The following is a 12,406-nucleotide window of genomic DNA, read 5'->3' as shown; positions in this document are numbered from 1 at the left end:
CTGTCCAGGAGACAGAGCTCTTTATATAGTAACATATATAAAGAGAGACGAGACGAGACATCATTTTAAAACATCTTTTCGAGACGGGACAACTACAACTCTTGTCTCGTAGGCGAACAGCCACCAACAATCATTAGTTTGTTTTCACTCTTTATTTTTCTCTCTTAAGAAGTAAGAAGCAATGGCACTGCAGGAAAGAGAATTTGGCATGGATTAAAAATGAAGTGCCTCGTCCAAATAGCTGGCTGTCGCGCCATTCCGTGACCAGGTTACTTATTATATCCCTGACGGTATTCTGACAAAATGGACAAAGCTTCTTTTTTTCCCATCTTACTTTCATTAGCTAGTGAAGTCGCGTTGTCGCGAGTGCTTCCTGGAACAATGTCTTCGTACCATGAGTTCTTCGAAGTACTTCACACAGGAGTCTGCACTTATAATTGAACAAAGTTAGATTGGAAAGCAGAAACATATATTTGGTAACATGTAATTCCAGTACTATTTCTAATGAAGTTAACCCTTACTTTGTATCTTGGAAAGTAATAATAGCTTATTTGGTGGTGGTTAAATTGGTACCGTCTTGCAATTTGGAATACTATTTTATATTAAATTGTATTCTTACTTGGCATTCTTAAATTAGAAAGAAGAGAAAGTACAGGCACTTACGTCTGGTGCGAAGCGTCCCTGATTCAATCTCTATTCACGCAAGTTTGTGGTGGATACAGGGGGGGGGCAGGGAGGGCTATTTGCCCCCCCCCCCCCCTGAGTTTGGGATGTATATAGATTTTATCAATAGAATAGTAGTAAATCAGTGGAAAACGCGAAATTTTACTTATATCAAGGTGTCTTGCCCCCCCAAGCAAAATCTGAAATGACGCTCCTGGGTGGATATCAATGTATCCATGGGTTTTATCGGATTCCTTTTGTTTCCTCCGGTATTTTCATTCTACCAATTGTTTCATCATCGATCTTTTTCATTAAACATCCGTCTTCATTAGCCTAAAGGGCCAAAACACGACGGACGTAAAGTTACAAAGTTTATTTCATTTCATTTGAAAGAGAGAGGATGTGAATTAAATCGAATCTAAAACTTCACAGGCATTTCTGAAAGAATAAACAATGTATTTGCAAGATAAATGTGACGCTTAAGGTTAGTGTAAAGGGACAAGTTTTGCCGATAGATGTCACTACAGTCTTCGTATCTCTCCCATGTATTTTTTACCTTTCGCGAAAGTTTACCATCTCTCTTACAAATTTCAACCTAGAGACTTCAAATTTTTAGAGAAGAAACTTCATAAGCCATTAAAGGGAACAATCCGTGCCAATTTTTTATTTAGAATTTTCTTCATTGTTGAAACAATTCCATTGTTAAAGGTTTGGATATCCATTTCTACAATCAAGCCATTTCAACAATGAAGAAAATTCTAAATAAAAAATCGGCACGGATTATTGCCTTTGATAGTTTATGAAGTTCCTTTTCTAAAAATTTGAAGTCTGTAGGTTGAAATTTGTAAGAGAAAACGTGAATTTTCGTGAAAGATAAAAAATACATGGGAGAGATACGAAGACAGTAGTGCTATCTATCGGCAAAACTTGTCCCTTTAAACCAACCTTAAACAGTAAGTTGAAAGGAAAAGAGATAATGTAATGGTAACACAGAAACTCAGCAGATGGTGCTCCTTATTTCTCTATCCTGTTGTCCAGTGGCGGCAAAACCGGCTCTGGGCCTTCCTCTCCGCAAGAACTAACAAACAATCCCTATGCTCAGAGGCGCCGATTTCTGCATCACTTTGGCAAGACATCTTCCATAAACAAACCTTTTGGAGGGGAGTCGATCCATCTCGCTCCGCTTTAAGATCGGCATCAGTGCCTATGCTAATGATTTTATATCTTGTATACGCTCTCGCACTATTGGGCCTGCGGGATCCTTACCACTGTAACTGCTCCTTTTGTAAAATCCATATAAAGATAAAAATACGAACCCCTTCCCATTTCGGAAAGGCCAATACCATTCACGGACTTAGATGAAGTAGAACTAATCTCGTCACATCGAGAAGGTGATGTGACCAGCACAATGTTTGGGCCGCATTTATTCCATTTTTTTTTTTTTTTTCAGGTACCCATTTCTGAGAGACTCAATGAACACCTGAGCTGTATTTTGGAAGACAGTACAACGAGAGAGTGTATTCCGTACCAAGAAGAATCTAAGTCAGTGCATCCGGTTGACAGATAGAACATCTTACTGACAGTGCTTCTGCGGAACTTTCATAAAACTATACATCGACGAAAAACAAAACGAAAGACACGAACTCTCTTCTTTGCACCCTGCTGATTAGCGTACACAGATTCGGTATATAGGGTCTTGGGTTCGATTCCCAGTAGGAAAACTTTGAAATTCGAACGCCGACTTAAAAACTATAGATCCAAGTTTCATATAGCTTCGCCTGATAGGGACGCTGAATTCTAATCCAACTACCAGCGGATTCAGAGGGGCCGTTTGGAGGGGATGGACAGCATCCTGGATGAATAATGTGAGCCTTAAGTACGGAACTTTACATCAGATCAGAATAAAATAATGCAATAATTGATATATAGGCCTATAAAAAGGTAGCTTTTGCGGGGGTGTTGCCCGACTGCCCTCTCCGTGGATCCGCCTGTGAATCCAACCAAAATTTCCTTTCTACAAAATAGGATAATGCCTTCTACTCGCTCATTATACTGCTGTAGTCAGTTTTAGTTTTTACTCATATCTGTCAATTTATCACTGTGCTTTTGTCACACCCTAAAATTCAATGCACAACTCGCCACTGAATTAGCCTTCATGAAGTAAGCAATATTAAAAATTTAAGTATTTCATTATTCTCTCTCTTTTTTTTCTCTCTGTGTGTTTGTGTGTGTGTGTGTGTGTGTGACGTATACATCCATTCATAGAACAACCGGAAATTGACGGAAGTAACCAATTACCTTTCCACTGACCTTGGCCAAGAGAATCGATAACTACTGTATATGTTTAGTTTAGTATGATTTGAAATTTCCTTTCTTAACGTGCATAATCCTGCGTATCTAAGTTCAGTAACCCACTACAATTTATCGTTTGCATACAATTTAAACATACCTTCGAAGATTTAAAAAGAAAGATACGCTAGGTGATTAGAGGAGATGAATGGACAAATCGAAAAATGTTGCACAACGAGCAAGTTCGCGATCCGTACATTTCTTTAAAATAAATAAGGAGAAATTTCTTGAATTAATTTTGTAATGTAAATCTCAACAGTGAGGAATTTCTCGAATTAACTTTTGCATGTACTGCTTAACAATGAAAATTTTCTCAAAATGTCTTTTAAATGTACTGCTGATGAATGGGGAATTTCTTGAATATACACTGTTCAACAATGACTATTTTTCTTTTAAATAAATTTTTCGAATAGGCTGTTGTTCAATTAACAGCGAGGAATTTCTTGGCTAAACTTTTCAATATATTTCTCAAAAATGAGAAGTTTCTTGACAATACCTTCAAGTATACTTCTGAGCAAGAGGAATTTATTCAATCAACTTTCTAAAGTCCTACTTAACAATAAGGAATTCTTTGAATGTAGTGATTGTTTTGGGCGAGTTTGTAAAAATTAAAATGTTATAATTATTTCCCTTTTTTTTTTTTTTGGAACTTTTTTGAAAGTAATCGGTGCACAGAAGCCTTTGGACCTCGCTGTATCGTCACAATAATTTAAAATCTGGTTGTATGCCCCATAGCGCCATCCAGTGGCGGATCCAGGATATAATCAAGGGAGGGGCTAAACCATAGTTTGCCGTTTTATCCAGTATTAAACACGATTGAAGTCCATTTTATCAAGTGTGTACCTGAGCGTCAAGGGGGGCTATAGTCCATATAGCCCCCTTGGATCACGCCTATCTATCTATCTATCTATATATCTATATCTATATCTATATCTATCTATCTGTCTATCTATCTATCTATCTATCTATCTATCTATCTATATATATATATATATATATATATATATATATATATATAGATAGATAGATAGATAGATAGATAGATAGATAGATAGATAGATAGATAGATAGATAGATAGATAGATAGATAGATAGATAGATAGATAGATAGATAGATAGATAGATAGATAGATAGATATAGATATAGATATAGATATAGATATATAGATATAGTAGGAAGTTGAAAATTCGAACTATTTAGGACCACAGGTTGTTCGGATTTTCGAAAATGACAAAGAAAATGCCATTTAGGCTTACATATACTGTACGGTAGGTTCTTCTATCGATACAGTGGTTATTCAGTACATACAGTAATTACAATACCATACGTAAGGCTACTTACATTTAATGTTTCTGAAGAACCTGTTCGTACACTAAATCACACTGATATTGTAAGTCACACTTAAAACTTATAGGCCTAAGAGAAAATAAAAATATGTATGACGAACAATTACATATGAATGAACTTTTGTAAAAAACACTGACTTCACACAACGTCGATGGACACACTATTGTTTGTTTATCGCTAGCATTAAGACAAAATGTAAAACTTCTAGGGACTGCGTTCGTATTATCGACGTCCTACTATATATATATATATATATATATATATATATATATATATATATATATATATGTGTGTGTGTGTGTGTGTGTGTGTGTGTGTGTGTCTTAATGTGTAAATGGTTATTTTCCCGTAAACAAGGAAAATCACAAGGGATTGAACCCTGAAAGCCCCTCTTACGTATGTACTGCCTACAGTTTTCTCAGTGAGAAAAAAAAGGCTGTACGTTATAATAAGAAGTAATCAAATTATCTAATTCAGTCGAATACAAGATGTGTTAAAGCACTTTTGCAATGACGTTTACCGTACCAGCATTATTTAACTTCTAGCTCTTTCCTAGATCGTATAGATGTCAGAGATTTGTACTCTAAAAGGACTTGTGCATTTCTCAACATTCAGCTTAGAAATAAAACCAAGATTGGTTTAGAAAATTGCAGCTTATTTTATTTATGGTTCCAAACTTGGAAATAGAAATTAATAACGAAAACTTAACCAAAATAATTATATATAATACGCTACTCGTAGAATTTTTCGATTCTAGTAATTTCATAATTCTTTTCAGAAAGTCAAGAAGCAAGGGTTTGAAACTGAAAGTGACGTAATGGTCATCATTGCTAATAGTTTTAATATTATAGGTCTAAATAGTATGAAATTCAAAGTACGCTTAATAAAAAACTTGTTCACATTAGCTTTGGTAACTTAACCCTTTCCGGCCCAGTGATTTCAGTGTGAAACCACTATTTTAACATGTTTCTCCGTGCAGCCTAGTGGATTTAGAAGGAAACCATTTTTAGTATGAACTTTGCCAGCCATCTAAGGACAAAAGTTTAAATTATTTCCAGGATTTTCATTCGCGCTGCAACTGTATAGCCAATTGACCTTGAAAGTTTGTTGTTTTCTTTCTCTTCATAAATTGATTCTTTAGGAAACAAAGGGTTAAATAACTTGAACTCGAAACCGTGTCTAATGAAGCCAACATGTTCATTTAAGTAGCTGGCAAAACAGTCACACAGATATTTTGAAATAAACGTTGTTTTCTTCAGTGATTCGTTTTTCTAATTAAATTAAGCTTATGAGATCTACACAACCCAAATTATTTCCTCGTGGAAAAAAGCTCGCGATAAGCTCACGTAGGCTGCATATTACGATTAAAATCAACAGATCTTTCCACAAGGATACTTATATACTTGGAACTTCAATTACAGTGGGAAATGGGGTAGCGGTGGCTCAGTGGTAGAGCGTTCACCTCCGGTGCTTGGGGTCCCTGGTTCAACCCCAACTCACGCCGTGTGGACCTAGTGGTGGACTAACATCGTGCTCGTGGGTTTTCTCGGGGTTGTCCCGTTTCCTCCCACTTTCTTTATTCCACCATTTCACTCATCTCTCAGCATCACCCGTTTCCTTTAGCCTAACCGGCATAATCGTGGGACGTAAAACTTAAAGATTTCATTTTTCATGTGGGAAATATTACGATATTCTGTTGAAAATCAGGCTCTGTTTAAATATTGAAACATGTCAGAATAGCAGGTCTGAATAGGAGCCGAACCCATCATTTTTTTTTTCAATCACTCGACACAACTGTTATTATTTTTCTTTTCTTCTTTTTTAGTTTAACCGTCTCATTATTATACACTGAGGCTAAAGGAGACGATGATGATGTAATGAATGATAATGGGAAGTAACGAATGTAGGAGCAACGGGACGGGAGAACCTCGACAAAGCATTCACGTACATGATGGTGTTTGTCCGCCACTAATCCCACCCACTTTGTGGGAGCTGGGATTGAACCAAGTACTACAGAGATGAGCGCTCTGCTACTGAGGCACCGCCGACTGCCACAGACAGCTCTTGTGATTTTCAACCTATTATCTTAGAGTAATGGTATCCAATCTTTTTTCCCATATATCCCTACCGATACATTTTCATTAAAGCGTGCAGTCTTAGATTTTAGCTTTCTCTAATTCGAATTGTAAGTAACTAAACTAAGTTATCGAATTTACCTAAAATATAGTAATAGGTATTATTATTAATTAAATAACCCGATTTTGCTATAAACAACAGAATCATTCAATATTTAATATGCCTTTGTTACAGTTAGCGTCAAATAAATAGTATAATTTATTATTTATATAATTTTATCTATCCTGTAAGAAGTCATCACGTACCCCAAGGGTTACGCATACCTCAGGTTGAATGCCACTGTCTTTGAACTCTTGGCCATATGAGTCGGCTAGATTTGAATTCGCTGCAGGTGATAGATGTAAAAACTATAATGCAAGCTTACGCTACGCACAGAACAATGGCTCGAAAACTACTGAACAAAGGAAATATTTATCACATAACCAAAATAGATTTTTCGAAAATTTTCGGTTTGGAACGTTTTGTTAAGGTGCAAGATCTACATATTTTCAATCTTCAAAACCACTTAAAACAATCCCTAATATGTTAAACATTTGTTCCGACTGTTTATTTTAGATTTTGCAATTTATGCTTTGAAAACATACTACTCATAAACAATGTCAAGAAAAATATATTCTAAACGAATAAACCTTCTGTGATATTAGAAAAGTACATATAACGAAGGAATTTAAACGCTCGTGCAAGCGAGTAATCATTTCAGTCAACCTGGAAAGGTGATTCAAATTCATGTATCTGAATGTGATCCAATTACATTCTCTTAAATTCTCCTTATAACCATGTCGGTCCTAACGTCCCCCACAGAGGATATAAAATATGACGACATTATTATTGCTTTACAAATTTCAAATCAGACTGGCAACATCGAAAACTTTTTTACAGGGGATAATCATAAATGGATCATCCTTTGTAAACAGTTTTCAATGTTGCCAGTAGAATTTTAAAGTTGTAAAGCAATAATAATGTCATCATATTTTATGTGCCCTGTGGGGGACGCCGGGACCGACATGGCTAAGCAATCATTCTTTTGATGAACGCTATCCTGGGTCCAGTTCTGACAGGGACATATTTTCCGGCATAGACTCAACTTCAGTGATATTATTATAAAGGGGTAGCCAATTTTCTTCTGAAAATGGGACGTAATAGCGATAGCAAATTAAGAGTTCATATGCTGATCACATATTGTCAAAATTAAAATCGTCTGGCTGGGTTTATATATTATATCTATCTATCTATCTATCTATCTATCTATATATATATATATATATATATATATATATATATATATATATATATATATATATATATATATATACAGTGGCGGATCCAAGGGGGGCCCCACCCTTGACACTCAGATATACACTGGATAAAATGGTCTTCAATCCTGCTTTACACTGGATAAAACGACAAAATATGGTTTAGCCCCTCCCTTGATCATATCCCGGATATATATATAATGCTTACAAATCCACTTGGACTATTCCTATTACACTCTAAAGTAAAATTTATTTCAAGAACAAAATGGTTTGGAAATCGTCTTTCAAAAAGAATCAATATAAAGTGTGATTTCAGCAGTCGCCTAGCGACACATTACAACATACAGAACAATACTTACTGTTCCTTAGCTCCCTTGTAGCTCATACGAGTATTTAGAGCGGGAGAACTGTATTCGATTCCTGATGATAGCTTATGTGATTCGGATCCCACATTAAGCTGTAAATCCACGTTTTATGTAGCCTCACTGCTAAAAGGGACGTCAATCTGTAAAGGATACACGACGGCTCAGGGGTGGAGCGCTTACCTCTGTTGCGTGAGGTCCCTCGTTCGATCCCCAGCCAAGTAAATATTGTGATGGGCAACGTCGTGCTCTTGGGGTTCATGGGAATACTCCTATTTCCTCCCACATTTTGATTCCACTATTTTTTTTCGGCAAAATTCACTAGCCTTAATCATCCTTGTGCTTTAGCTTAAAGGGACTAATCGTGGGACGTTAAACTGAAATATTTCATTTCTGATCAACCAATCAACTTACTGTGTCTCCTAGAAGCTGAATGGCAAACGCACTTGCTTTCTGTACACGTAGACCCAGATTCGACTCCTAGTGCGAATACTTGGCTCGGATACAAAACAGACTAGTGATTTGGATTCCATTTACAACTGTAGTTCGTGTCTCATATATCCCTGATGCTGAAAATGGACGTTAAGATCAAATTAATGCGATTCAATTCGAAAAAAACAAAACACTTAGGAAGTTAGAATAAGGAGATTGAATTTTTAACTATCGAATTAGTGGAGTGGATTTTAGTTTAGCGTCCCTTTCAGCAGCGAGGCTATAGGAGACGTGGATCTACTGATTAACGTGGAATCCGAACCACATGAGCCCCCGCCGGGAATCGAACCCGGCTCTCCCACGCCAAAGGCGCGTACGCTAACCGCTTAGCCACGAGGGAGCTCACTATCGAATTAGGAAACAGTATTCTACTCCTCTGTAAGAAACAAGATAACGGAAAAATATTGCGATATTATTCTCTTTAAAAATATTCTTTCTAGTTTTGCATTAACGAAACGTGTTTGTGTTTGTTAGAAAGTAGAGGCAAAATGAATATGATAAAAATGCTGACTTGTAATGGGAACCGGATGTTTATAGAGTCTCCTTTAATATATTCCATGATTTTAAACTGTTTCACAATACGGTCACTTGGTTTGTTTCAGAATATAATTGCCGGTTCAGTTGCCATAATGAGTTCTTGCCTTGCTTTTTGGTTAGAAGAGAAAACAACTGTTCGGCTGGACAATGACGGATATGTTTAGTTAGATTTATTTATCTATAGTATTCAACTAATACATTTTTTTTTTTACGAGAGAAACACTTTTTGTGAGCGTTACCGGGCTCACTTTCCGTTCTTCTTTTAATGTAATATCTATTTTTTCTGTATAAATACAATAGTATATTTTAAAAATAAGTATATTCGTTAGTGTTCTTAATTAGTAAAGTTGTTGGAAATATTGTGTCCGGTCATGTTGACTTCGTTATTCCAGGTTGGTTGGATGGTTAGATTAAAAGTCTGCCGGTAATTGAACCCGGTTTTCCCGCGCCGAAGATGTGTACGCTAACTATATAGCCATGGGAAGCTCTGGTTGAATTTGAGTTAACGTCCCTTTCAACACAGAGGCTATATGAGACGTGGACAGTGGAATATGAACCACCGTGATGCGTTCAAGTTTTAATGTTCTACCATCGGGAATCAAACTGGGACTTCGTGCATCAAAGGCCGGGTACGCTATGTATTAGACTAGGCAGGACAACGTGAAAAGTTCTGATAGGATTTAAAGTTCGTTCCATGACAAATACAATGAGGTATAACTTCCTGTAATAGCTAGACAACACAACGACAGTAGGCCATACATTTTATAACTATTGCCGTAACTTTAAGATTCGACCAAATCCAGAGCTGTTACCCGAAAAAACAATCTAAATGTAGTCTACTGACATCAAAATATTAGATATTTCCGTTTCAGATAGAGTCAAAATCTATTTCGTACTGGAGAGGGTACGTTGGTTTACTAGTTGAACGCTCACTTCTGTTGTAAGCAGACTCTGATTCGATGCCAGACGAAGTGAGTTTGTAGTGGACAACACTGCATCTGTAGGTTTCTCTCGAGTTTCTCCCGTTTCCTCCTATATTCTCATTCCACTAATTATTTCATTATCTTTCACCTTCAGCTTAAAGAGTATGTAAACGTGGGACGTGAAATTTGAAATTCAATTTCATCAACAGTCGAGGCATGTTTCAATATAACACGCTTCCTAACCTATCAGTATTTCATCTCCTAATAAATCCAAGGGAGGGAACTTATGGATAAAATTTGTTAGAATAGCCACTAGAATTTTAATGTGGAATTTCCCAATTGCGAAGCAAATTAAATGAAATTGTGGGAAATTTCAGTTATAACGTCCCACAATTATGCACCAAGACTAAGGGAGATGGTAATGGTAATAATGTATGAAATGGTAAAATAAAGAAAGTGGGAGAAAATTCCTCCACGAAAAAAAAACATATGCATGAAAACCGATTTGCCTCACACTGAGCTGAACTCAGATCATGTAACATCTCAAAGGTTGAACAGTCCTATATCACGATATTCTTTCACAATTAACTTCACTTGACGTGAGCTGGGATCGAACCAGGAACCACACGCACCAGAGGGGAGCGCTCTACCACTGAGCCACCGGTGGCCCCAACAATTTCAAAGCAAGAACACCTAACCATCTATCTACACTCAAAATGTGTATTATTATAGAGTACTTACCTCATGATGCTGTCCTGATAATATTATCTAACACTACGTGACTCCTGGTAAATTTATGCAAGATCAGCACCGGAAATCAAGACTTTTCCTTATCCAAAATTAATGGACACGAAAAGTATTTAATTGTTTATGTAAGTAACTGTCACAGAAAAATATTTTTAAAAAAATATCACAGCACTAAATCACTCATCAGAAGTATTGTTTTTGTTAATTACAATTATTTGTAGTTCAATATATCACACCACTTAATAAGGTCAAGTTAGGGGCTTCATATGAAGTTTATGCACCAGTATGTATAGAAAACATACACGTTAGAAACACACATACACACACATGCACTCACTATACGATCTAGATAAACAAACTGTCCTTGCACGGTCTGTCACGGTGATGCGCCAACGATGAAATGAGTCAAACGGGAATCTTGTACGCTCTTAAATTGGCGTGAAGAAAAAACTATGAAAGAATAAAAAAAAGACGATCTGGCGTTAAGTGAAGATTTCCCGAGAAAGGACGTTTGCTGAACGAGAAGGTTTAGAAATTAGAACAGTAGCATTCGCTACACTGAAGACAGTGGGATCTGCACGCCCCTTTGCGGTTCGCAACCAATGAAACTGTGAGAAACTAGGTTTGCCGTCGCATGCCGTCTTTTTCGGGCCTATAAGCGCCTCAGTGCTCTTCGGTGATTCTCTCGGATGCAACCGCTGGTGAGTCTACGTGTTGCCAACTTACTCTTGGTTGTCGTGCGGCAAATCTAGGCTATAATCGCTCTTCCACTTTCCAACGTTTTGTGTGTGGAACACTACTTCTTTCACTTGCTCAAAGAAGGTGAAAGATTAAGTTTCTGACGATGTTATATGCTTCGCTTTATGCATCATAATTCAATATAAAGAGTAGTTCAAATTAATTGATATTATCACAAATAAAAATAATCCTTTTATAACAGCATTATTTTTAAAAGTTCTTTCTAAAACAGTTATTATTATTGTTTGTTTTACTATTTGATCTTTATGCAATGTTTTAAATTACCTTGCCGGTGGCATTACTCTTTTTTTGCTTGTTAAACCTAAATTCCTGTCACAGCACACATGCATGGTGGCTCAGTGGTGGAGAACTCACATCTAATGCATCAGGCCCCTGGTTCGATTCCCGGATAAGCAACTTTGTGGTAGACAACAACGTGTCCGTAGGTTTTCTCCCGTTTCCTTCCACTTTCTCATTCCCCCAATTCTTCCATCACCATTCACTTGCCTCAATCCGCGTCTCCCTTAACTTAAAGGACAAAATCCTGGAACGTTAAACAGAAATATTTCATTTAATTTAATTTCATTTCATTTACTCCTTAGGGGACCAATGTCTACCAGCTGGCTTGTGACATTCATGACTTCGTGGTGATGTATGGTCAGCACACTGGCTGCCCTCGCCGTTAATCCTAACTTTCTAGACCAGGTTTCTTTCTTTTCTTTTCAAGTAGTTCACCCCTCACAACGCAGGATGAACCTCGCAATATCAATACCTTTATTGAGTTCGAACGGTCACCTATCTTTCCTCGGGCCACATCGAGGACTACTTGCCTTAGATTATCTCACGAGGAAAGATATT

The 12,406-nt window shown here is 36.9% G+C and overlaps 1 protein-coding gene across 1 annotated transcript in view; it reads right to left on the bottom strand.

Annotated features, from left to right (window-relative positions):
• LOC145664815 (uncharacterized) overlaps positions 1-11,403 on the bottom strand; it is a 155,206-nt gene extending 143,803 nt beyond the window's left edge. The window contains exon 1 of the mRNA XM_081731806.1: positions 10,805-11,403. Coding sequence (XP_081587932.1) covers positions 10,805-10,809 — 5 coding nt within the window. The 5' untranslated portion in view covers positions 10,810-11,403. The remainder of the gene's footprint in view (positions 1-10,804) is intronic.
• Between the last annotated feature and the right edge of the window lie 1,003 nt (positions 11,404-12,406).

This window comes from Thermobia domestica, chromosome 11, assembly GCF_964235325.1.
Source record: "Thermobia domestica chromosome 11, izTheDome1.hap1.1, whole genome shotgun sequence".
NCBI classification, from domain to species: domain Eukaryota; kingdom Metazoa; phylum Arthropoda; class Insecta; order Zygentoma; family Lepismatidae; genus Thermobia; species Thermobia domestica.
The sequence above is the reverse complement of the archived record's forward strand: the minus strand, read 5'-3'. Positions and strand labels throughout refer to the sequence as shown.